At 38.7% G+C, this 27,825-nt stretch overlaps 1 protein-coding gene across 2 annotated transcripts; it reads right to left on the reverse strand.

The window, feature by feature from the left end:
* Positions 1 to 473: 473 nt before the first annotated feature.
* On the reverse strand, positions 474 to 26,478 carry gabrd (gamma-aminobutyric acid type A receptor subunit delta). 2 transcript variants are annotated; one of them, XM_023264538.3, is made up of 9 exons: positions 26,055 to 26,478; positions 12,517 to 12,632; positions 9,797 to 9,864; positions 7,219 to 7,439; positions 5,684 to 5,766; positions 5,287 to 5,424; positions 4,657 to 4,812; positions 2,936 to 3,147; positions 474 to 1,489 (listed from the first exon to the last, which is right to left on the reverse strand). In XM_023264538.3, the coding sequence occupies exons 1-9, from the start codon at positions 26,120 to 26,122 to the stop codon at positions 1,166 to 1,168; spliced, it is 1,386 nt and encodes a 461-aa protein (XP_023120306.1). In that variant the 5' UTR covers positions 26,123 to 26,478; the 3' UTR covers positions 474 to 1,165. The 2 variants fall into 2 exon arrangements, with proteins under 2 accessions (XP_023120306.1, XP_035801478.1); XM_035945585.2 differs by lacking the exon at positions 12,517 to 12,632.
* Between the last annotated feature and the right edge of the window lie 1,347 nt (positions 26,479 to 27,825).

The raw sequence follows: 27,825 nt of genomic DNA on the forward strand, positions 1-27,825 counted from the left end.
CCTAATCTTTTGTGCTGATGTTTGGGCCGGGAGAGTTTCATGCTGATTCAAGCTGTTAGAGTGCTCCAACTGTGAGTCATATTATATTGTGTACGGGAAAAATTAAGATGATTAGCACAGAATGCAGTGATTGTCACAGAGCCAGCGCTGCAAAAGCTCAAAAGGAAACAATGTCATTTTCTTTACTGGGCTTTCTCATCCATAAATTTCCTGAAATCAATTTCCAAGTTCAGATGAAGGACAGACAAACGCATGAAATTATTAATAGAGCACAGTCCTTGACCTATAATAACCGACAAGTCAGTTGTTCATAATCCCTTAAAATATTGTTGATTTTGAAGATCATGAATGCGCAAAGTTACATCTGCCAAAAGGGATTTCAGTTGTGTGGGTGTTTTTTTTTTTTTGTTTTTAGTCACTCTGTGGATTTATTGTTCAAGTGATCATTTGTAGCCAAGAGAGAGAGAGACAGGTAGTGGAGGAAGTCCTTTAATGGCAAGGAAACAGGCAGAACTGCATGAGGAGATAAGACACTCCAGACAGTGTCCTTAACGTGAAAATGAACTGAAAAAAGGAGGACCAAAGGAAAGGGAAAAAAAGAGGGAGCAGGATGAATGAATTATCAGCCATGCAGAATAGCAGAACACCTCATCTCGGTATCCTCTTGTCTGGGTGGCGTTTTTGTTTTTTTGAGATAACGGGGAGGTTACCGAAGACTGTGGCTTCTAGTCTTATTTCTTGCATTTTTTTAGTTGAGAACTTGTGGTCAGTCTAAGTGTTTGAATGAGATGATTTCTTGTAGTGTCCTGTGCTCAATTTATAGAACAGGATGGCATCTGGAAATCTTAATTGTTAGTTAGACTGTATTCATTGTGTATGTGAACCTCCAACTGGCAACACAGTCCTTTGCCTTTATACAACACTATTTGCATTTAAATATATTGAAGTCCTCCTAACACTTTCTAACTACTTCCATTATTTACCATTTTTCCTTATTCACAAGCCATTATTTCCACTGAATTTTTTTTCTTTTTTTTCCTCTTAGCTGTGGCCTGCAGTATATTTCAGCTGCACCAGTCTGCCAGCATCAAAGTGGCACAGCTCCAGCAGTTTCTTATGTACAGATCTGGATGGCAGCCATTCACACAGACCTGCTGCCTCCTCTTCACATGGTGTACGCCACCCAGTAGATCACGTTCACCACAGCAAAAGTGAAAGGGAACACAGCTCTGGCATAGATGTCGATGGTGTCTGCATCAATGGGCTTGCAGGCACACTTGGAACAGCACTTCTTCTCCTCCTCGTTCTCCTCTGCCTGCTTGGACCTTCTCCTTCTCGGTTCGGCTTCTTCTGTTCCACCCTCACCGGGGATTTCGCTGCCTGAGCGCTGGGCCCGCCCGTGGCGGTTAGAAATAACCACACCCTGATTCATGCCAGTGACTGACAAGGAAAACAGAACCATAGCTTGTTTTCCATTCTTCACAATAGACTGTAGAGAGACAGAGAGATGGAGAAAAGCACTTTGTGAGGTTTTACATGCTACCAGTGTTCAAACTGCAGTGAAGCTTTTTGCTTCTCTGAAAACAAGATTTGGGAATTTTTGGGAGATCACACATGAAATTAGGCTGTCAGTGATGTATGACTCATGTATGAGGGGACTGACCACAAGATATCGTCCAACATGCTACTCTTGCCATCGCTATCAAGCATGAAGTATGGCAGCGAAATATCATAAACTTTACTCATTTTAACTTAAAGGATAAAGTATAGGACAAACTTTCCTCATACCAACCACTGTAAAACAAAACAAAACAACACATTTTCTGTGATGCTGAAAGCAGCAGCTATATTTATATGTTTTCTTATTATAATTACTTATAAATGATTTTTTTTTAAATAAAAGTTAAATTAGGTGTTTTCGAAACATTGTATATGTCCTCTCTGATCACACAAAAAAAATTAGCTCAGACAAAAGCGACAGTGGACAATCTGGTAATTAAATTAAAGCTGACTAGTTGTTCAGACCAGACAACACTGGGCAATAATTATTATACAAAGAGTTTAAATCTCTCCTCTCAAAAAACTATTTTTACATTTTTTTTCACAGTGAAATACTTTCTGTTAAGGCAGTTCTGCATTTTGTTGCACCATCTTACTTCGCACTTTGCAGTTGGTTTAATTTTCCACAGAAGAACTTGTTATTTCCCGGTATTTTTAGATTCTTTCTTTTTTGCAATAAACACACCTGGTCTTTGACACTTTGGCATATTTTCAACAGCATTAGTTATTTTCATAAAGACGAATGATAGTCCAGAACTGCACAGAGTAGCTATGTAGATTACTTGGCAGATATTAGATTATAAAGTCTTAACGTCTCAATCTTATGCTCATAGGTCCAGCCATTAGTTCCAGCAGTTTTGAGAACACTGTACTTACTATGTAATTGCTGGGATTGTGGCATCCAGCATTATCATTGTTATTTTGCATCAAACTGGGTCTGCTCACTTTCTCAATCACACCACTGTGATTTTCAGTTTTAATCACTTCCCTCATCATCATATGCCTTGTCATATAATCTGGCAGGTAATCAATTCTGTTTAATATTTCTGAATTCATAAAAATTTCAAATACAATAAGTGCAGTCAGTGTTATTCTGAAGGCATACGCCAGTTAAGATAGACATCAACAACAAAAGAAGCAGACAGTATGATGAGAAGCACTGTTACATTCTGTAGGGAAATCTTCTATTTTCCTATTATGCTCTAGAGAGATTTGTTGTCTTGCTGAAGGTCAGTGGGATGGATGCTTGTCAACACCAAGGCTTGAAGCCCGGCCCAGGTCTGTGTTTGCAAGGTGCACATTACTCATAGCACCCCCCTGCAGCAATGTATTGTTATCGTCAGTCACGAGTACATGATGGGAATGATTTCCTCACCTCAGAGCTGAGCTTGTTGGCCTTCACCTTGGCCTTCTCTTTAAGTCGGTAGTCAGCATTGTAGTGAGCGAAGGCATACTCAATGAGGGCCGCAAACACAAACACATAACAGATCCAGAAGTAGACGTCTAACGCCTTGATGGCTGATGCTCGTGGCAGGGAGGAGCGGGCGCTTACCATCAGTGTGGTCATGGTGAGAACAGTCGTGATTCCTGTGAAAAGAACACAATCACATAGTACAGTACGGTAAAGTGCTAATAGCACTAGTCTCTCATAGTCAGACCTACCTTGAGAATGGTCTGACTGCACCTCATCATCCTTCTGCTAAAGGGGAAATCATACTCTAGATTGTTTCTATTTCTTCGAACCAATCAATCACAGTGGGCAGAGCTAAGCAGAATATGCAGAAGCCCTGTTACTTGAAGATAGGGATGGTTTTGGTGGATCCCTTCTACGCAAGGAAGTGAGTAGTCATTAAATGGACATGCCCCCCCCAAAAAACTGCCTGATCTAAATTCCAAGCAAAACTTTAATTTTCTGGTGTGAATTTTGTTGTGGTTATTGTTGGCAGCAGTACTGTCCCTGAAAAATAGAGATGGGGGAATTTTTTTTTTTTTGCTGTAACATGTACATGCAGGGATGCAAGTACAGCCAATATAATGGAAAGTTGAATGAGCAGCTGAAAAATAGTCAACACGAATGTGCCACTTGAGTCTAGTTTCAAAAGCAACTGAGTCCCAGCAGACCCCCCCATGTTAAAATGTCCAACTTTACAGTAGAAATACACACGTTAACAGTCTGGAAGGTGTCTCTATAACTTGTTTCCTTGATCACTACGACTGTAGAGGGGTAAAGTTCCATCTGACTAACAGGTATGAATTGTATTAAGTATTAAATTAAAAGATGTTGCAACTATGAGTGACAGTTTGGTACTGTTGTAGGATAGTCTATGACCCAGGCATGTATGCATGCTCCTCAGCTTTATTCCTACTCCATCTTATTGCTCATTTTTGCATTAGCTGGGAGTTAGAAGGTGCCACCATAATGAGCTTCAAAACTGCTCCTCAGGAAACCTGTGGGTGACGTTATGGGGGGTTGTTCCATCTTAAATACAGTCTATGTAAGAACCAACTGCGTCTTCTTTATTGAGCAATTCAAATCTTTATCAGAAGTTTCCATTTTCAGCATATAGCCTGCTGCTCACATATTGTTGAAATGCTTTTTGCACACAAATAGTGGAGAAGGAAACCATATGAAATGTGTGGTGGACATGGCAATCATGTAGTCTGAGTCTACAACCAATGAGTCACACTAGGCCTCTGTAAACAAAGGAAAACGTCAAACTGTTAGTCAGTTGATGGGTCATAATATATCAGACTAAAATATTTCAGCAACTATGGAAGGTTGTCATTCATCTTGGTCATTCTGAATGGACTTTAATGGTTCCAGGAAGCACTATGAGGTTCATCTGTACTATTGAGTGACCTGTGTCTGATCAGCTACATGCGTTTCTTCTTTGAACGTTAGATTTCATCCAGTTGCTGAATTTTGTCTTCTTCTTTACTCAACAAGCTATACGATTTAACCACAATAAAATATATAATGTACAGGATCTGACCTTTTAAGAGGTGATTGAAAATCAAGTCTTATTGCACTAAAAGAAATGACAGAAAAAATATGAGATGAAAAGTTAAAATAGACTTAACCAAACTAATACCAACCTAAGGATACACGAGCAGGGACTGCTGATTGGCTGATCCAAAAGGACACCCAAGACATAGCAACCAGTAATATTGAAGGCATGTATGACTGGATGATGTAGACGCCCCGATTACGTCTCAGCTGGAAGCGAAGACTGAGCCTTGGAAATCGGCCCGCTGGAAAGCAGAAAAAAGAAACCTGGTTTATATGCTTAACTCAAGAAGCTAATTATCCATGATGAAAGTATCTGTTGTTCTTCATAGGCACTGATATTTGGAACATCTGTCTGTTAACTCAGGCCCCAAGTGGCAAAATTTAAGATTCAAGACAGAAAATGATGTTGCAGACCGCATCTCCACAGCAACATTTCCTGTCATCTCCTAAATCTCCTGCCTGGCCCAGCAGCAAGTCTGTCTTGATCCATTCCTTCTATGCATAGAATATAACCACAGAACTTGAAAAAAGATGTGGCTTCAAAAGGAATGTGGAGAGTTCTCAAGCACCAGAAACAAGCCAAGTAGAATACTCAAAATAGTACATGATGTCCAAAACATATGAGAGACTTGCAAGGATTGGCTGCCTTGAGAACAGCTGTGCCAGCACTAACCTTGACACCTGAAGAAAAACAGAAAAACAAAATAGATGCTCACCTGATTTGAAGTTCATCATCTCAGTGACAAAGCGGTAGTCTGTGATGGTGAACTGGGAAAGCTCTAGTTTGTCCAGGCCATGGATGTGTCTCTGACTCTCTGACCAGTGATACACAATGTCCTCTGAGGAATAACCATCTAGAACATAAAGACAATAAAAAACATATGACAACAAGACATTTTATCCATCTGACCTACAAAGACGTGCAATGTGAGGTTTGCTCAACATGTAGCATTTTTCTTTCAACTTAGGAATGTAAGGAGTTTGCAACACTGAAACCTTTTATAAATGTCACAGTTTGAACAGTGAAATATTATAGCAATGAACTGAGATAACATTTTATTTTCAAAAGGATGGTGAGAGGAAGTTTGATAAATGTTTGAGATCTCAACTTACAGCTTTCCAAGTCTAGCATACACTCCTGTTCGTCCATGGGATACTTGGTGAGGTCCATGTCACATGCCACTGTCGAAGTGATGCTAGGAACAAAACAGCTAAATCAAAACTTCATGTATGCCAATATAACTTTCACTTTATTTGCACAGTGTCACCCACTTAGACTTGAGACCTGTACTATGAGCTGTGAGGTTAACAGGGTAACTTCAGGTATAACTCTGGACTGTCAGGACGCTGACATTGGTTCACTTTTTACCAAGATACATCACCATGGTAACATATGCTGCACACCTAACCTCACGCATAGCAGGTTATTTTCCAGATAAACGATCAACACATATAAAAGCACCACCGACTGACGGTTGAGTTCTCCTCAAAAATGACTCTTTGCGCAAACAGTGAGAGGTTCTCTTAGGAAACCAAGAGTTTTTAGAAACTGTCCATACCCTTTTCTTTCTCCGATGAGCACAGATATAACAGGTATAGATTTTCAGTACAAGGAGCTTCTCTCTTTCTTGCTTTGGTGTTTGTGTGTGTGGTTGAGAGCAAGATCTTTTAAAACAACTTCACTGTTCTATAGGCCTTTGTAAAGAAATATAATCCTAACATAGAGATTCATAAAGCACTCTCTAACCTTATATGATTTGCATTAAGCCTACTTACTTGTTTGAATCATGTTTTAGTATTTGTTCTTTGCCTGCTCTCAAGACCATGCAACACCTCCAGGGTTGCAGCTGAAAAAATAAGGCTAAATCGAGCCACAAGAATAGATAACATCTAAGCAGCACATGTAGCGTTATGGAACACTCAACTGTAACTATAATCAGACTTCCTTGTGCCTTAAATGGGTCAGCGATAGTGGTAAACCTATTAACCTGCTTTGGCTGCAGCAGCTGTTGCTTGTAGCCTGTAATACATCTTTAATGCCACATTTGTTGAGGATTACAGTTTGTTCTTCTTGTGAAAAATATGCAGTTTTAGACCTTCATATATTTGTGGTTGGTCATCTGGTGCTAACACCATCTCTCCTATGTGGAGAGTGCTGAAGGCTAGATCTAGAAACCCTGGGTTGACTTATTGAGTCAGTGACCAGCTGTGTGAAAACTGCATGCCTGTGGTTGTTAGGTGAAGCCAGATCATGAAAGGATACCCTGGACATGTTGAGCTTCAAAGTACAGGCCCCTGGCATCTTTGAGGTGACATCAATTTTCTCTTGTCATATTTTGATGTAATTCCAATATTGCCGCTTTTTCAATCCTCAGGAAAATATCTGACTCTTCAGTGAAATAGTCCACTGTGTTCCCCAGCTGACTTTCTGTTCTGACTGGTGTTGGACATACAGTGGATTTTTCAGATTTTTTTTTTCTGAAAACAATGCTTAGGAGAACACTAAGACTGAATCAAAATCATAAAGATGCAAAACAATGATTTGAAAGACTCTGAAAATCTCTGTTTAACTAAGAGGGAAATGCAGAGTTGACTGATAATTCTCTTTAGGCAGAGAATAGAGAAGACAATAAGCTGTTTGTTTATACCGGCTGCTGTATAGAATGACTCCATTGGGCTGCAGGCGGATCAGCTTGTTCTCCACGGTGACATCGTGAAACCAAGCAGATTTGGCATTAACGATGAAGGTGTCAGGCAGCCATAGCTTGTCCACAAACCGACTGTCCAGCCCCAGAGTCTTGTTGGTGTGATTGTAGGACAGGCGGTCATCATGCCAGCTCTGTCGTAGGAATACGGTCATGGTGTACTCCTGTCCGGAAAAAGATTATCAATTTATTTTGTCTCTAATAAACTTTTTATCCAAAAAAATTAAGTTAACAAAGACAATTCAAATGCACATCAGTTTGGTGTAACAAGAATCGGAATAATTTGCTGGTTACGAAGTACGTTCACACATACAAGGAATTTTCTGTGGTGGATTGTGGCCAAAATACACTACCTTTACAAAGTTTGGGTCACCCAGGCCATTTCATGGTTTCCATGAAAACTCACACTTATTAATGTGCTAACATAATTGCACAAGGGTTTTCTAATCACCAATTACCTTTCAACACCATTAGCTAACACAATGTAGCATTAGAACACAGGAGTGATGGTTGCTGGAAATGTTCCTCTGTACCTCTATGTAGATATTCTATTAAAAATCAGCCATTTCCAGCCAAAATAGTCGTTTACCATATTAACAATGTCTAGACTATATTTCTGATTCATTTAATGTTATCTTCATTGAAAAAAATATTTTTCTTTCAAAAATACAGACATTTCTAAGTGACCCCAAACTGTAGAACAGTAGCGTATATCGGAATAGAAATGCTGAAATCCAGCAAAAGAGAAACTTACAACAGAACAAAGACTAACAAAGTGTAATAGAATTCCATGAATCCAAGCATCCAACCCTAGTAAAAAAGTATTATATAGAAGGTGCAATTATGAAAATAAGAATACCTAAAGTGAGATAACTGCACACTTAAGATAAGTTTGCTAGTCATGATGAGTTTGTCTCAGCCTGAATTATGTCTTTTGAGGCTCTGAAGATAATTTGTCAATGCTGACAAAAATTGCTGCATTACTCTGTATTTTTGTTCAACATGAAGTCTCAGTCTATTTTCTTTGTCCCCGCCAACCTACTGGGAATAAGAACTGAAACTGACGAAGCCCCTCTGTAATTGCTGAAATTTTGTGGAAATCTGACACAAGCTCAGTTTATTTTGACTCTCAGTAGTTTACTAGTAAAAACACAGACTTCAAAGCTGACTAACTGAAATGTGTAAATTTTGCACAGTTGACAAGACACCTTTCCTAATACTGCATCTGTAACTGTCATACTTTTCTTTTCTACAGACTATATCACACTGCACATCAACATGCTGACAGAGGCCAAACAGTCAGTACTAAAGGAGGAAAGAAACTGCAACCACCCAACATGCTTGAACTATAATCTAAAGTAATTCGAGATCAGTCCAAAAAAGTTAATTCTGTTGTCATTTCTACTATAAATTTGTATCAAATTGTTGCTCTCGTAGAAGAACTGAATAATGAATGATGGGTGTCAGCTTCAGGTTTTGATATAATGTCAGTGAGAGCTCAGTGGACTCAGAAATAAAGCTGAATAAAACAGAAATAAGCTGAGAAAACAAATGTGTCTAGGAGGACATTAAAAAGTGACAACCATGGTAAAGACGTAGTTATTGCTGCCATAGTGACTCAAGAAGTTACTGAAGTTGACTGTAAACCAAGGTGTTGGAAAATGAGCTAAAATTTGTTGTAACTTTCTAATTGCATGTTTTAGATATTGTATCTGCTGGTAAACAGCTGAGTTTCGTTGTTGGCTCTCAATCTGGGTATATTTCTTCACTTTGCTATTGTCAAATTGGGAAAGATGTTTTTATTAGTTGATTTGTGTTTTGTCTATTTGCATGTGTCTTCATATGCTGCAGTGAGTTGAGCTTTGGTGCAGCAGGGAGCATATTGGACCACATTTTTAGGACCCTCGTTTTTCATGACAATGCCACCTGCTGAATTGGATATCTAAGAGAGCAATATGTATTCAAACAAGGATCGGATTTCTGGACAAGATGGATGACAATCAATGAAATGTGCATGTGAAATTTTATTTCTCATGATGAAAACAGTTGTGATGTCTTCAGTTATGATTACCTTGCCAAATTGTGAGTAACAAGCCACAACCTGTTGATTAGAAAGCACTGTTTGTTTGGAATAAACTTTTCCAGCCATAAATCATGCACTATAGCAATCAGCACTTCAGTAAGTGGCGCTGTTACAAAAAACAAGCAAGTTCAACGACTCTGAAAGTGCAGCAGAGAAGGCTGCAGTTTCACATAATATTGATATAATCAGAGCCACATACAAATTGTGAATGGTTCCACTAGATTTGGCTCTTAGTGTACAAAATTCATGAAAATAACAAATTATCCAACAACTCAGCCAACGTGTCACACGTGTTCATACGGAGTACTTCTAACACCTCAAGTGGGATAAATCAGGATTATGCAAATAGCAAATCTTTGATCTTCGCTGCACATGTGAAGCTGAGTGATACAGAATCTCAGAGGAGAAAAAAAAGAAGAAAGTCACTGAATACTTTACCATGTTGGCCTCAGAGATGTGGTCAATGCTGGCCACTTCAATAGCCATGGCCACATTCACTGGTGGACCTGCAGAGGAAGAAGTGAGAAAACAGGGCAAACCTTCCCCATCCAACACACCCCCACACAGGCACACACACACACACACACACACACACACACACCCTTTCTCGACTCATTCTGAATCCATCGGTCCCTCCCATCCTCACGCCATCACCCATCTGTTTCCCTCCCACCCACTGTCCTCCCACGTCTCAAACACTCCTACAGTGCATAGAGATTAGGCATTATCCAGTTTAACCATGCTAAGTGGCACATCACACTGTGGGCATTCATAAACAGCACTGGGCTTTCATGGACTCGCGCAGAGTGAACTTCTGCCAGCATACACACACATACACGTGCACACATACACACAAATACACTGTAGCGTTTTTACTCAACAGTTTGCCATATGATTAGCATGGAGTGTGGCTCAGTGATCGGACGCTGGAGGGCAGAAACTACAGGGGAGCTCAATGATGCAGAACAGAAAGGCTATTTATACTGAACATTAAGGAATCATATATTGCTATTCCCCATCATTCAACCCCTTCACATACCCATTTCTGGCAAGCCATCATTCTATTGACCACGCGCTGCATGTCTGTGAGGTGACTTACAATGGCATGTTTGTTGTATGGCAAAGTAAACAGGAGAGAGGAGAGTTATATATAATGTAGTAACACTGCATTTGTAAATAGGATTTGAACTCTAGAAACCATGATAGCGCGTATTGATGTACACTACCACTCAAAAGTTTGGGGTCACTTAGAAATGTCCTTATTTTGGAAAGAAATGCACGTTTTTTTCAATGAAGATAACATTAAATGAATCAGAAATCCAGTCTAGACATTGTTGGAATATCTACATAGGAGTATAGTAACCATCATTCCTGTGTTCTAATGGTACATTGTGTTAGCTAATCGTCTTGAAAGGCTAATTGGTGATTAGAAAACCCTTGTGCAATTATATTAGCACATGAATAAGATGGTGAGTTTTCATGGAAAACATGAAATTGCCTGGGTGACCCCAAACTTTTGTATATGGAAAAAAAAAGATTTCTTTGTTTCTGTTTTCTTAACCTTCTGAACCCAAAAATCCATAGGCGCCTTTAAACAACATGTTGTATTTTAAAAATCTGCAAAATTACTCTATATATGAGTCTGAAATTTTAAAAACAGAAGCAACAGTCTGATTTTCAACTGTTGTAGCACTACTCATTTGTGGCCTGCAGTTCCATCTGGAAACTTAATCAAATCTAAGTGGGAAACTGTGATGTCATCAAAATCACTTGCTTGGATATATCTCATTTAAAAATTTGTCAAAAATAAATCATCTGTACTAGCTAGAATGTGCTAAAACTAAAAAAAATTGTGCTCCTTGGTGCAACTGTGAAATTATTAGTGATTTAGCTGGGTACTGCTGTTTCCATAGAGATTCAGTACTTTATGTTGCAGTGAAGAATGAGCCCATAGTGAGAAAAAATGTAATAGGAGCAGAAAATGGCCAAAAACTTTGAAGGGTTAGGAGGCTTAAGCTCTCTTGGGCAGCGTTAATGAATCATATCAACGTCCCACTGTAGTAATTCACAAGCGCTTTACTTGGTTTGCGAGGGATGCACTTCTGGTCTTTAATGACATACAGCACTTGTGTTATGGAGGTGGAACACACATGTAGCGAGCCACTTTGGACAAAAGCATCAGACAAATAAATGAAACGTAATGCAATGCAAAAATGTTTTCAAAAAAAAATGCTATTCATAGATCTTTGGTTAATCAGGATGGTTTTCCATTTTCACAAATCACACAAATCAGTTTGTGTGCAATTTATGGTTTTTGTCATGTTCATTGCAACAATGTTAACAATGGTAACAAGAAGCAAAAATATTTACTAAAAAACATTACAAATAAAATAATATTTATCAGTCACATTTCCTTGTCAGCGCTAAGTCATACTTGTAAACTTTATTTTATATGCAGGGTACAAAACATTATAAATCCCTTTGAAGCTTTATATTTATAACACTGTTATAACTCCATTTTAAGAGTTTTGGGGTATGAGGTGAATGAAGTGAATAAGCCCAAACAACAGACATGATTCCCTGATGATCACAACAGCCCTTCATTTCAGCTCTTATTTTCAGCGTATTATAATGTTACATCAATAGAATGTAGTGACCACATGACGCTGTGCAATGATGGGCTGTGTAGTGCACAGGACGGTGTGATAGCAACGCTCTTGCCCCATATTTTCACCTTTGCTCAGCTGAGTTAAGCTGTGAGATTGAGAAATCTATCGCTGTGGTCATTGGATGTTTCACATTTTGCAGCCATTCTTAGCAAAGTCTCCAGAGCGGGGCACATTGTTTGTGCCGCCCCTCCTCTCCAGCTTGTCCTTGAAGGGCATCGTCCTTTATAATCCCTTCAGCAAAGCTTTACCAGATGATTTCGTGTCGTTAACACAAGAGTAAAGCAGGTATTTGCATGAGATAAATACAGCTTTTGTTCTAATGTCGCACAAGAAGAAGCAAAAACAAAGACACTTCTGGGTTTAATGGAAATGAAATGCAAACATCCATGTTCCTGTACTTGGACTTGGGGTGGGTTATGCTAAGGATGGCTGTAAATGTGACAGGGTGAAATGCAACCCAACGCCACAAGCAGTAGATCTCATACTCACCTCCTATCCCAGGGCGAAAATTTCTGGCATAGCCCTTCATTAAATCATCCAGATTTGGTAACCAGGATATTTGAATGTCTGTACCTACATAGTCCCCAATGTCACTCAGCATGGCCCTAAAGGAGACAAACAGCAAACATAGCAGCCTTCAGCAGTCATCAAGCCACACCATGTGTCCACAGGAAAACCTGGCAGAGCCTCAGACACAGTTAGAGACATACATAAAAACAAACCTCGTAATATGACACAATATTAATGGTTAACTGGTCTGTAAGTAATAATGTAGGACTGTTTACAAGGACAGAAAAAGCTTTAGAGGTTGCTGTAATAAAACACTTTGCATGTCATTGGTTTTAGCTTCTAAAAATTGAACCTTCTTGACCAACAGCTGTATCATTGCAAATTCAGTTTAAAGCCACTGAGTGGTACTACTAACTGTTTGTGAACAAACCCCACACATCCTAATGCCCCAAACTCTAAAATGTCTCTTTACAACATTTTGATGGATAAATGTTTTAATTTTAATCTAGAGGAGTTCCTCCCCCTGGTTCTCTCTTTTCGACCAGTTTCAACCATTTAAGTTTTTTTCTTGAATCTCAAGATGCTTAATGATTAAAAGAAAAAAAAAATCTGTAAGTTTTAAAAAGTAAAATGGCCAAGTTTTTTTTCAGTGTTGCCATGATGTAACAGAAGCATCACTTATTCATACAAACACTCCATCACTGACTCATGGAAATTCATCAGTTGTGGCACCTAACACAATTTACAGTATATATACAGTGTATATATATATATATATATATATATATATATATATATATATATATATATATATATATATATATATATATATATATATATATATATATATATACTACCGTTCAAAAGTTTGGACACACCTTCTCATTTAATAGTTTTCTTTATTTTCATGACTATTTACATTGTAGATTCTCATTGAAAGGAATCAAAACTATGAATGAACACATAAAACATGTTTTATATTTTAGATTCTTTTAGATTCTTCTTGCTTTGATTACTACTTTGCACACTCTTGGCATTCTGCCAATGAGCTTCATGAGGTAGTCACCTGAAGTGGTTTTCACTGCACAGGTGTCCCTTGTCAAGGTTCATTTGTGGAATTTCTTGCCTTCTTAATGGGGTTGGGACCATCAGTTGTATTGTGCAGATGTCAGGTTGGTACACAGTTGACAAGCCCTATTTGACAACCGTTAGAATCCATATTGTGGCAAGAACCATTCAGCTAAGTAAAAAGAAACGGCATTCCATCATTACTTTAAGAACTGAAGGTCAGTTAGTCTGGAAAATTGTAAAAACTTTGAATATATCCCCAAGTGCAGTCGCAAAAACCATCAAGTGCTACGATGAAACTGACTCACAAAAACAAACAAACAAACAAAACTAAAGCCGGTAAACTCTAATAAGATGCAATACAGTGGCTCTGCCATTTATTCTACTTTTATGAAACTTCTACATTTTCAGTTTTGGTGACATTACCAAAAGAGTGATCATTTTAGTCAGGTTTATTATTGATTTTTTTTGCCAGCTGTAATTTACAATGAGGCTGATGATCACAGGGAGACTAACACGAACCATAAAGGTGAAACAAAAAGAAACAAAGAGCTAAAAGAGGCTAAAAGAGCAGAGAGGAAATGCAAAATATCTGTGGAGTCATTTATATTGGTGACACGTTTCATATTTGATGCATTTTCTATGTATATGAAATTATTATTGTTCTTTTTAATTTGACTATTGTATCATTTCCACTGTGTGAAAGAATATGGATGGATCTAAATATTAATATAAATCTATTTAGTCACTAAGGCTGAACGACTGATCTATTTCAACAGAGCAGACAAAATTTTCAGGAATATTAATACCTATTGATAAGTGTACACTATATGGTTCAGACAAGCACTCTGTGGTCTGACATGAACCCAGTTTCATCATTTATTAGCCACACCTCATACATTTTGCAGCAGGTTTGAACCAGAGTTTAAACTGCCGGCTCTGGTTTTACAAATTCATGTTGTCTTCCTTGTGTGACAGTCATTCTTTTCACTACCTATCGTATGCTCACACTCCATCACAAGTTTTACATTTACTCCACAAAAACTATTTTGAAAGTCAAATTAAATGTCATAAAAATCTTATTCAACTATCTTCTCCAAATCCTTCAGCCATATTTAGATTTCACAAAAATCATAAAAAACATGTTTTCATGATGAAGATTCATTGTATGAGCATTCATACACATTAGCATTCTGAAAGAAAATACATGATTATTTTGGTAATAGAGTTAAATGATATACACTGCCATTGAGAAGTTTGGGGTCAACCAGACAATTTCATGTTTTCCATGAAAACTCACACTTTGATTCACATGCTAACATAATTGCACAAGAGTTTTCAAATCATCAGTTAACATTTCAACACCATTAACTAACACAATGTAGCATTAGAACACAGCAGTGATGGTTGCTGGAAATGTTCCTCTGTACCCCTATGTAGATATTCCATTAAAAATCAATTTTAAATAGGATTATCTTCATTAAAAGACTGTGTTTCTTTCAAAAATTAGGACATTTCTAAGTGACCCCAAACTTTTGAACGGTAATGTAGTTATTATTTTTGTATTTGTATTTGTTCTTTTAAACTATGGAAATAAGAACAGCAAAGTACACTTATTTATTTGAGGTCATTGAGGTATTAATTTTATACTATGCCTTATACTATTAATACAAGTTTATATATCTCTCCAATCTTTTGAGGTATTTATGATAAAGTCTGAAAATTACAGTGAGTCTCTTTAGCTAACAACATCGTTGACAACAAATGTGTTGTTTTGTCATTTATTATCATGATGACAACATTTTTGAATGAAAACGATTAAAATCTGAGATGAAAACTGTTGGTGCAAAATTTCAGTAATCAGCTGTAGCCTTTCAAATATCTCTACTTTTATCACCATTCAAAAGCTACATTGATGAAAGGCTGGTTGGTGTATTTTTCTTCAGCCGAGCCTCCACAGGGTGCATTCGTCCACAAGGAGGCTGACAGCAGAGAACCTACCAGCGCAGCTTCAGATGGAACAACATGCTGTACCTCGCTCCAGAAACCTTCAAATTATTTTAGTTTACCCAAAAATAAGTTGTCATTGGACTATACTAGACTATACACAAGCACATAAAATATCTTTGAACAAGATAACAACTTTGGACATTGTTGTCAATTTCAAAATGATGATTTCTCAATTAAATCAGCTCTTGTGCATTTTCTCCTCTGAACATGTCAGGAGGGTAATAACAGCAAACATTTCAATAATTGTTTTTGATGGGACTTCCTTTAAAGCTGTCAAGGAGTGCTTGAGGGCCCAGAGCCCAGTGATAGCCACAGCTTTGATGCAGAGCAGCACAGCTCAGATACCACCAGGTGGCAGTTTTGTATTCTGAAACAGCAGCCTAAATACAAACAGCATGCACTTATACATGATGGAGGCTGAAAACAGGCACAGCTTTATCAACAGTTATTTTCAGATACACACTGTGGATTAGAATCTATTTTTGGGGGCAATACTATCATCTTGAATCAAAAGAGCTGACTGTTCTGCAATAAATAAATGGAAACAAAATTCAAGGTTTCATTGACATTCAAAGTCACAAAGGCTACTGGGGGGAATTGACGGAAAAATGGACCACATTAGGGCTTGTTCTTGTTGACCAACAAAGAAACGCCATTCAGTGACCTTTGAAATAGAGCTGACATTTGAAGAAAGTCAGCTTCCTAGAGAGCACAGCATTACAGCACACAGCTACATGGTAAACTGACCTCCGCAACGAAGCACAAAAAAAGAAAAGAAAAAATAAATAAGAAAAAGGAAAAAGAATCAATATTTCTGCCATGTCATTAACATTTTTACCATAGCTCCATCCATCCAGACTTTTATTTTTAGTCTGGCAATCACTGTCATGTCTGAAAAAATGGGGACACTGAATGAATTAATTAATCACTATGTGACTCCTGGATTTATTCACTAATTGGCAGTTTCTAAATCTGGAAATAAAGAGTTTTTCCTTCAAGAAATCCATTTGTACGCCAAGGTCAGACAGGCCTCTTCACACGGAGGGGACGAGACTGTGTGTGGAAGCATACTTCTGCTGGGGACAAATCCGACTATTTATTGTATTGTAATATTCATATTGCAGAACCTTGATGTACTAGTGAATCAGAATTATGGGTTTACTGTGAATTTTTAGGATATATAGTATTACAATACTACAATGTTCACATTTTCATTTCAAACCTTTATTTTGTGCCATTTCAAATCCTGGTCAATAGCTTTCCTGATATGAGCTGCATGTAAATGTCCAGTTAACCAGGACAATGACGTTACCTCTTTATGTCACAGAGTGCAAGCCTTTAAAACATGTTTTCTTCAGATGAATTTTGACTTCTGGCAGTTCTGCTGTATGTAATGACAGCTGCTGCTGCTCATGTTCTGCTCTCCTTCTATTTATTATGAGCACATCAGAAGTGTGACACTTATGTGTACCAGAGGATTCTTAATCCAAACATCTAGCAGATGCTGAAAATGTGAAAGCTTTTATTGACTGAATTAATCTTGTGTTGCAGACTTTTGATATCAACAATAAACATTTATTTAAAATGTCGCTGATTTCTGACATTAGATTTTCTCTGACTCTATAAACTGATGTGAGATCGTCTGACAAAAATGTGACTTTATTTCTTGTCCAAAAGAAGCATCGCTGTATTCTGGGAAAAGATGTGCACAGGTTTGAACATTTGATGGCTTTCTGGGGAGATTCACTAAACATTTGCACCTCTCTATTTTCTCACCCCTCCATCCATGACAAACAGTTGAGAGCGTGCAATTGCAGACGCTCGTCTTCCTTCTATATTTCACTTTCATTAAACGTCTCTCCTGAGGCCTGGATCTGCCGTCTGTTTACGAGCTAACATTAAACAGATGGGGAGAGGAGATGGAGGTGAAGAAAGACAAAGAGCGGCAGTCTCACTCAAATTTATGGCGTCTTTTTGCGAGCATAATGTGCAGCACACACTAACAAGCCAAATTAGTTTTTATATACTGACACTGCTCATTACCTGAACACAAGTAGAGTGTCAATCCCCTGATCCTCTCTGTTTAATTTGTTTTATTAGCACCGGTGTAAGATGAGCGGCACTGCAATACAGTGGCATCAAAATCCTCCAATTCAATAAATCATAATGAGACAAAAACAGATAGTAGAAGCAATAAGGCATGTGTTTCTATGTGTGTTTGCAGTGCATTAACTTAAATAATAAAATGTCTGTATCTGCTCTAGCAAACAGATTTTTCATCGACGACATCAGTGCTCTGATAGTGTTTGTCACAATTACGACACTTAAATATGGAGTGCCAGAATCAACATGCCACTCTAAATCTTTATTGGATGTGTGAAAAGATTGTTTAAAAAATTTTAAATAATAGGAAAAAGTGCTATAGTAACTTTACAACAATCTAAAATGGGCTTGCTGCTGAGACAGGAGCAGAATGACTAGACACTGATTAAACCTATTCAAGTGTGTCCCAACAATTCTGTCTACAAGAAATTGCATTTCTATGCAAATAATTTGCGTTGCCAAGCTCTTCTGAATGAATTGCTGTGTTAATTATGTTCACCCCTAACACGCATCTTTGTGAACATGCACAAGCAAAACCTTCCTTCAGAGTGCCTCCAATGGTCAAAGATTTCAGACAGATTGGACAAAAATATAAAAATTTTGGTCAATAACTGAAAAACTAAACAAACTTTGTCAATTAAATGAATTTCCCAAAACTTAACTAAGGCAATGACGTGTCGCTAAGCAAGTATTCTGATGCCATACCTAGTGAGGTTTTCTGTGTTCAGTATGAAGAGCAATTTCATCGATCCAAGTCTATAAGACTCCATAAAGGATGTCCATGTGCTTCCCAAACTTTGTGGCCGCGCAGCAGCTAGGACAATGTTGCACATATTTGGCGTTAGTTTTTATGCCAGGAATGCAGACATACAACCTTCTGCACATGTATGAACCAGAGTTCTCAAAGTGGACTCCTGACTAGACTACACATATTAGAAAAGTAGTAGAATAACAACAACTACTCGCCCATGTTGCCCACAAGGGAGTACCATCAAGGCATTATGGACAGTGTTTATGTATGCCAACCAAATTAGATTTTATGGTACAGCAAATATTACATTTTCTGAAGCAAACTCTGCAAAATAAGCTCTGTTTTCCCACAATGCAAAACATTGTTCCCAGCCAAGGCAAAGAGACTTTGAATGTTTGTGACCAAATGCTACGTACAACCTTAAATGTATCATTCCAGTCAAATCAAACTATCACACTTCAAGCTTGTCTAAAATCTGTCTAAAGCAGTCAAAATGAACAAAAAATCACAATCAAAAAGCTGCTTTTCAAGACACTGAAGACAACTCTGCCTTGCCCCACTTGCCTATATTCCGAGGATTCAGGTTGAACTGCTTTTGTTCTCTATTAGGCTATGTATACTTTTACAGCCATCATCCTTCTGGCTCAACACAGCTGATCGAGTCCAGTCTATCAATATTCAGTGACTGCCTGGTGTCAAACTCCTCTGTCAACTTTTTCCTTTCCCAAGACCAGAGCCGAGGAATTGGTTGGTAATCAATGACATTTGTTTGTTTGTGTGTCTGTTTGTCAGAGAGATTACGCAAAAACTACCGAGTCAAAATTCATGAAACTTTCTGGATAGGTGCTGTTGATTCAGACAACTTTAGGAGGATATTGGCCTTGGCAGGGGATAGGAGTGCACTTCTAGCTCATTGCTGAATAATTTAAAAAGAAAGAGAAAAACAAGGATATTAGTACAATGAGATCAGGACGTCTTGATGCCAATCCCAAGATCCACATCAGTGTCAATCAAGGAAATTCTTTACTGATCGACATCAGCACAAACCTAGGCCCAATCTTTAATTACTCCTCCAAGGAGTGATGTGATGATGGGTGTAATTTGTCCGACTGTTTGTCTCTCTGTCTGTCTGTCTGTCTGTCTGTTAGCAACATTATTCAAAATTGGACTAACGGTTTTGGATGACATTTTCAGGGAAAGTCAGAAATGGCTGCTGGGGAACCTCTCTTGATGCACTGAGCCCTTCTCTAACTACCTATGTATTTATTATATATACCATTATTGCATTACATTCACTCTGTTTCTTTCTGTGTCCTTTCTCCGAGTGTCCCTGGTCCCAGAGCTGGATGCTGGATGCTTCAGATGTGTGGCTGTGTTTTATGGTCCTTGTGTCCCACCCCCCCATCTCTCTATCTCTACCCCTCTATCTGTATCCCTCTATCTCTACCTCTACCCCTCTATCTCTACCTCTCTACCTCTTCTGTCCCTCTCAACCCGCCCGGCCAGCAGGCAGATGGGTCCCCCCACATTAGAGCCGGGTTCTGCTCGAGGTTTTTTTCCCTGTTAAAAGGGTGTTTTCCTTGCCACTGTCGCCTTTTGGCTTGCTCTGGGGGTCAGGCATATGGGTTCTGTAAAGCGTCTCGAGATAATTTGACTGTAATTGGCGCTATATAAATAAAATTGAATTGAATTGAAATGACACAAGGACCAATTGATTAGATTCTGGCAGTGATGCAACTTAAAGTCTGGATCCATGGATTTGTTGAAGATTTCTGTATCATTGCGAGATAGTGGCATGGTGTCACTATAATTATGACAACAAGTGAACACTTTGTCAGCTGCCTGCTGACGATCACATGATTGTGATCCTACTACAAATCAACTGCTGTGGACTTAACAGGACTTATCAGTCGGAAATGATACAGGGAACAATTGATTTAATTGTGGGGGTGTTTCCGAGTCCCATCAATTCCCACTACATATTTAGGTCATGCAATTCAGTATCCATACATAATGTACACATGCATAACACATGACTGTGCTCAGCGCAACGTCATTTTGTCTGTGGGTACATCTATATTAAATGGCAACAATCTATGCTGCTGCGATTTCTGCCATGAATTTTTTCAAGATTTCATCTGTCACAGAGCAACTAAACATGTCCACTGGCCTGACGTCATTAAGCATCTCAGGAGACTTTTTCATGACACCACTTTAATTGCTTGCCAACATGTATACAATATGTATATATTAACTGGGAAAATGGTATCGGATATAGGCAGATAATAATTATTAGATGACTCAGATCATATGGGGAGCAAATAACCTTGATCAGTACATCCATAGAAGGAAAACATAAGGAGAACGTGTTCTGTGTTGTGTTTCTTCCTCTACAGGGAGGTCAAAGGTCAGCTATCAAACAGCTGGGAGGAAATCATTGTTTTGCTCAAGGACACTTTAGCAGTTTGGAAGTGTGAATCCTTATCCTGTAGGCAGAGAGTAGTGTTTTCAAACACAAGGTCTCTATCCTCTCTTGATCAAAACTGTGATTTGGGCGATCGTAGTGTAAAGAGCTGCTGTTGGAGAAGCTTCACAGTAGAACAGATCTGTCCTTGTCAGAGTGGAAAATGCTGCAGGGCTCATGTTCAGGTCAGTGAGGATTCTGTGCTATTTTTGAAAGCCTAAAGACACAGAACGTCTCCAAATTTGAATAGTCACCGAGTACCTTTCGTCACTGATGCATAGTACAGGCATTATGTTGCTAACCTTGCTCCTTCCCTGGACAAAACAAGACAAACTAATGTGATTTTTATTGTCAGTGTTGTGATTTTAGAATTCACAGCTACTAAAAAAACTACAATTTGGAGGTCGTGACCAAAAACACCAAACCCAGTTAGAGTTGGAGCCTTGTTTACACTTATATATTCAGCTGGGATATTTATTGTTAGGCTGAATTTATTTCCATCCATCTATACATAGGGTGGAGCCTATCACAGCTCCCTTAAGCCAAAGTCCATCGCAGGGCCACATAAACAGACAAACAATCACTCTCACATTCACACCTACGGACAATTTAGAATCACCAATTAACCTCAGCATATTTTTGGACTGTGGGAGGAAGCCGAAGAACCCAGAGAAAACCCACTCATGCACAGACAGAACATGCAAACTCCCTGAATTTATTTATTGTTGTTAATATTTATAATACATAAAATACATTTAAAACAAGAGTGTTGTCAGAGTGATATATTTTCACGATAAATTTTCTGTGTCCATGGTAAAATGCAAATGTGTTAGTAAGTCTTTGATGTGTTACAAGAGGAACTGTATATCTTCTCTGTTTTTATTTTTTACATATATAGGGTTTTTTTCATTCTTAAAAACAACACTTCCCAAATGAATTAATTCAAATGTATTTAATCATCAAGAATTAAGACTTTGTCAGCATATTTGATTACACAAATAAATTATGAGCATAAACTTCTCTTTAATGTTTGCATGTAACATGTTACCTTACACTGAGTAGAAGGCTTTAAGTGGCAGCAGTGAAGTGTTCTTGCACTGACAGCCGGCACAGAATCTTTAGAGCTGGTTCATGCAGCCAGAGGAACATGATCAAATCACTGTGCTATTGGAGAATGTGTTCTGGGGACAGTACGAGGGATTTGTCCGCTGACTCAGCCTCTCACACAGATTAGTCAGGAGAACTGTGTCACCTGAGAACAGGTTTAAGGACAAACATGACAGACCGGAAAGATTGTGAAATGTTGGGATTAAATCCATCACATTTTGCTGCCACATCTTGCTAAAGTATAATCTTCCCACTTTTTGACATCTCTTGTATGCCCACATGGAAACAAAGGGCAGTCCGGCCTCCTCTGCACTTCTGAAAAGCACAGGCATTACACTGATTATCTATTCCAATTTTTCCCCTAAGATATCTGTTGGATTGGTCAGTAAAATGTCATCAGATTATGAGCATTCAGCATTTATTGCACCCATGCAGGGCCAGATTAAGCTGCTATTGTGTCCCAGGATAGAAATGAGTCCTCACACTCCTCACGCTGTCTGTGCACTTTACTAGAATTTAACTGGTGCCCCTGAGAGTCTGGGGAACCAAGATCTACATCCTGAAGGTTTTCAACCCAAGGGTCAGCTTTGCTCTGTTGGTAATCTAGCCTTACTCCAATGAGGTTTTAGCAGTTGGCTTGTGGCATCATATCAGCTGTAGTGTCATAATGTTAACCAAAAAATGAAATAATTGTGTTTTTTAGCATTTTAGTGCACGTTTGTTACAACCCGTGCCCTGCCTAAATAATTTCGATCCTCATTTTTCTAATTCATTAAGCTTCAGATTTTAATTTTATCTGGATTTCTTTAGTTTTATCCTGTCACATTGTGTGTGTCATAAACTGGCATATTCCTTCCATTTCTAGTGAGCTGGTACTAGCCACAGTGATTCCTAATAACACCTCTGCTTGTAGAGTCGAAACCTGATGGTGTCCATTACTGACTTGTCTGTGTTAGTGTATGGAAAATGATGTTTCAATTGCTGGTTACAGTTTTGATGTCCCTGTTCTTCGTGAACAGATAAGAGCCTCATTGGTGTCTTATCTGCTGCAATCAGAGCTGAATCAAATGTAATTAAATGAACACTGCAGACTCAACACTTTTGCTGCTTCCCAAACTGGTAAACTGTTGGAAGATTTCTATTGTTACACAGCTTCTGAAAGTGTATGTAGTCAACAAGGTTATTAACAAATGAAGTTAAAAAGAATAAGATATTATGCATATGAATTTTGATTTGTGTTTGTTTCATTGTCAGTTTAAGCTGTAAATATTGCAAAAGAAGAATGGTATAAAAATATTTAAATCAGTAAAAAAAAAAAAGAAGTTGCCATTAAAAGTGTAGATGACTTCTTTGCCATTGATTATTTATTAATTAAAAAAAACAAAAAAAACAATGCTCCTTTTAATGACATTTTGACATGTGATAGCAAAAAAAGCACAGGTGTAAACAATACCATTATTAACATATGCACCTAAATAGAATTGAGTCAGCACTACTATATCATCAATTAGCTGTGTGCTAGCATGAAAAATGTGCATTTTTCAAAGTCACAAATCTAATGTAAAAGCAAAGTGTGGAATCTGCTCTTTTGTTGTGCAATTTATTTCCTCTCTGTGGTTTTATTTGTCTGAATTCTGAGATTGAAGCTTCCAGCAGCCCTCAAAGTTTCCCACACTGAAACAAAACAAGCAGTGTTCAGGGCAGGTACGCTGCTTTATGCTAACAATGTCACCATGGAATTTTAATACACTTCACTGCTGCAAATATTTCGGTTTTCCGTAATCTTTCACCTTTTTAGTGATGATACAAAAAAATGGTCATCCGTTATCCAGTAAATTATTGAGTTTTTTGGGTGCAGTGATTGAAGAGGCGACTTCGAACACAGCGTCATTATCATTGTTGGACATCCAGAGCTGCCTGAACTGATTTGTTAGACAACAAATGGTGGAATTGTGGATATTTAGGCTACAGCCCTAAGTGGCATACCAGCATCCAGCACGCCAACAGCATGTTCTCATCAAAGTGGACTTTTATAGTTATTGTTCCAAAGTGTCTGCGGCTACATTACGTGACTGTCCTTAAACACCACATCTGACTAGTGTGTGGATTAACTGTGTGGCTGAGAATTTGTCACCAGCCGAACAAAATTGTTGTTAACTACTCAGAACCATTTGTGGTCAGTCTAATTTTATTATAAGTCATTCCCTGAAACATTTGGCAAGGTAGTGTTTTGCAAGCATTACTCATAAAGGAGTAAACAGGAATAGTTTTGAACAACAACCGAGGTTTAAACTCTAATATTTAAGGCCTGGGTTGCACACACTTGCTAGTATGTTCACTTTATTGTTGTTTTTAGTCTTTTTATGGCATTTGGTTGCAGCGATATACGTTTTCATCATGTCCAAATGATGACCAAATGGTGGATCTGTTAGGCTACTGTCTTTATATAGCCCAGTCTGTCTCTGCTGCAAGTTATTACACCATCAATTCCAGGCAGATTGTGTTCAGTAAAGTTAAGGGTAAGTAACACTTCAGCTGGAAAGAAAAGCTGTGAAATTCACGCAACACCAAAGGTGGTGAGGCATGACTTAGCTAAGCAACTTTGTTTGTGAAATTGATAAATGAGGAGCTAAAAAAAGGAATCAGACTAGTTCTGTTCAGATGGTGGAGCGAAGGAAAGAAAGCAGTTTGCGACTTTCAGCCACCAATCGCAGAACAGCAATAAGTGTGTGAGAGAGAGAGCTGACACATAATGAGGTGCAAGGAAAAGCCTACACTCTGCATTGTACTGAGAACAAAATAATAATAACAGCAGTGGCTGGAGGCAGGAAAATCCAATTACAATAGCTATTACTCCCTCTACTGGTGAACAGCCAAGAGGGACAATGGAAGTGATTTGCCAAAATTTCACCCAGAAACTTAAGTAGCTCACCCTTTGCCCTTTTCAGTGGAAGCACTTGCCAGCATCTGGCTTTGGGGGGATTGAGGCTCAGTCGCAGCTGCTGGTTATCCTACGAATTGGAAGCTTGTGAAAGCTTACCGACAAGAGCATGAGGGGATTTTGAATGTGCGCATGAATGTAGGCCTCAACTGAAAATATAAAGTTTAAAGAAACATGTGATGCATTCAGTTTTCAAAATTAGATTGTCCTGTCTCCAAGAAAATCTGTGTAGGAAAGACCCTATATATTTCAAGAGAATACAGAATATGTTTGGAGTAGAATTTCACTGCGTAAAGCTTTTCTTGAAAATGTCAGTTTCACCTCACATTGGATGCTTAGTTAAATAGGATGGGTTCATTTTGAAAGAATCGCTTTTTGGAAATCATGCATGATCATCTTGATTTATTTCATGATGGCAGCTGTCCATCTGATCATACGAACAACACCTACACACTTTCCTTCCCTTGCATGCAGCTCTATCTCAATGCATTTTGTCTTCCCTCTTATCCACGTGTATCATGGCGCCATCTGATATATTTGACCCCTATTTAACAGGCCTGGAGGTGGGTGACATTATCTGCCACCCAGAAGCACACCCACTCACCTGGTATTCATCTCCATTAAAACAAGGGAAAACAATCACCTCTTTCTATGCATATGCATTATGCAAATAGTGTCATCAGGTTCATGTGCCGGAGGGAAAACAAAGAAGAAAGCTGACTTCAGAATGTGGGTGTGGAGGAGTATTTTTATATAAGCATGTAGAGGTTAAGCACAGAAATTCATTTTACCCAGATTTAAGCGTACTGTGCCTTAATATTGATGAGATAAAGTCGTGGGAGGTGATGCACAACAAGGAAGAATTAAACTGACTGGTGTGTTCTTTTAAGATAAAAAAAAAATACTAGCATTTTTTAGATTATAAAAGTGTGATCTTAATATTACTCGGGATATCGTGATTGTGTAAGGTTTTTCAGATTTTCTGATTTGACTTTAAATTTATAGTTAATCCAACTTTCTTCCAGCCTTTTTAATGGTTCATTGGAATAAGACACCTGCAAAGCTGATCTTACCTGGTGAAAATATCCCCTCCGACGAAGAGCAGAGCAAGACTCCACAGCAGGAAAGTTGGGATCTCCATTCCACACGCTATATAACGAATAATATATAAATATATATTTATATAGTTGTTTGGTTTTCTTAAAAAGGGGAAAAAGAAAAGTTTCCCGCGATGAAAATCGACGACAAAACCCACAGTTTTTTTTATTTTTCTTTTAGTGCGCTCTCCTCGTGATACGGCGCTGCGGAGAACAAAGTAAAGTGTGGTGCTGATGCTGCAGAAGCTGATGCTGATGATGACCCCATGATCAGATCCCACATTCCTCCCCGGCCACGAGCGCACAACAGCGGAGCGCAGCAGAGAAAAAAGCAAAAACTCCCGGTTCGACCGCAACAACGAGCCGATCCGCCGCCGCCGCCTGTAATCCAGCAAAAGAGCAGAAAGAGAGTGAGGCGGGGATGGAGAGAGAGAGGGAGGGGGGAGGGAGGGAAGGAGGAGGGAGACTCACTAATCTGTCCATCCCTCCGTTGCTTGGCCTCTAAACGTCAGATTCAATCTGGCCACAGTAGGCGGAGGGCGGCAGGAAGGCATGTCACGAACATAGGACTTCAATATATTATGTAATGTTTGACACATCTGAATCATCTCCATTAGGTAATTAGGCTCTCAAGTGAAATTGTATTTCTCTCTGCTGAAAACAAACACCCTAGGCTGCCAGGTGGGCACCCAGTGGGGACCCAGGTGTGAACATGGCCAACAGATATCCTTGCTGTATGCAAGAAACCTTCATTTATTTAAAAAAAAAAAAAGCAAGGTGTTCAATTAAATCCATCCATCCATTATCTATACACCGGGTTGTGGGGGGATGGCTGGAGTCTATTCCAGTGGACTTATGGTGAAGGCAGGGGACACCCTGGACAGGTCACCAGTCTATCACAGGGCTGCACATAGAGACAAACAGTCACACTCAAATTCACACTTACACACAATTTAGAGTCACCAATTAACCTCAGCATGTTTTTGGATAGTGGGAGGAAGCCAGAGAACCTAAAGAAAACCACACATGCACAGGGAGAACATGCAAACTCCATGAAGAAAGATCCCGGGAAGCCCGGGACGCAAAACGGTGTCTTCTAGCTGCAGGGTGAAAGTGCTAACCACCAAGCCACTGTGCAGCACTCAATTAAATCAATAATGTTAGAATGAGCAATGCCACTCTAGTAAGGATCAATGGTGGTACAAATCAGCTTGCTAAATCAGGCTTCTGCCCATATATTGAAATCAACTTCCTCACAGTACTCATCCAATCATATGTCCTGCTGCTTTCCTAATTGTCGCGCTTGTGATTTAGCAAAGTGTAGCTTTAAATCCGTCCCAGAAATTATTCAGATCTTGGATTTATAGGACTGACTCATGAGCAGTTTCACCACCAATGTAAGCTACAGTATACAGCAGATGTGAGCGCACCCGTATACAATTCCACTTGAATGTCAGATCATTCAAAATTGTTTCAGCATCTTCATAACTGCATTATTTCTCGGTCACCACGGAGAATTTGATCTCTTTCTATAAAAAATAAAACACTTAAAAAAACTACATTGAAAATATATTCTCCAAAAGAGAAACTTGGTGCAACTAAAATGAATAAACCAATGACAAGTTAGAAAACCTTGTGTGTCAGTGAGTGTGATTGTTCTTCTCTATGTGTAGCCCTGTGATGGACTGATGACCTGTCCAGGGTGTCCCCTACCTTCACCATAAGTCAGCTGGAATAGACTCCAGCC

This window comes from Amphiprion ocellaris, chromosome 8 (genome assembly GCF_022539595.1).
Source record: "Amphiprion ocellaris isolate individual 3 ecotype Okinawa chromosome 8, ASM2253959v1, whole genome shotgun sequence".
NCBI lineage: Eukaryota > Metazoa > Chordata > Actinopteri > Pomacentridae > Amphiprion > Amphiprion ocellaris.

Excerpts from the sequence above, each read along its gene's own strand:
- gabrd (XM_023264538.3), bottom strand. The coding sequence starts at position 26,122 with ATGGAGATCCCAACTTTCCTGCTGTGGAGTCTTGCTCTGCTCTTCGTC. Across the intron at positions 5,767-7,218 it reads GTCATTCTATACAGCAGCCG|CATCACTTCGACAGTGGCAT; the intron begins GTATAAACAAAC and ends TTTTGTTCCTAG. Across the intron at positions 4,813-5,286 it reads GATGATGAACTTCAAATCAG|CGGGCCGATTTCCAAGGCTC; the intron begins GTGAGCATCTAT and ends TCTGCTTTCCAG.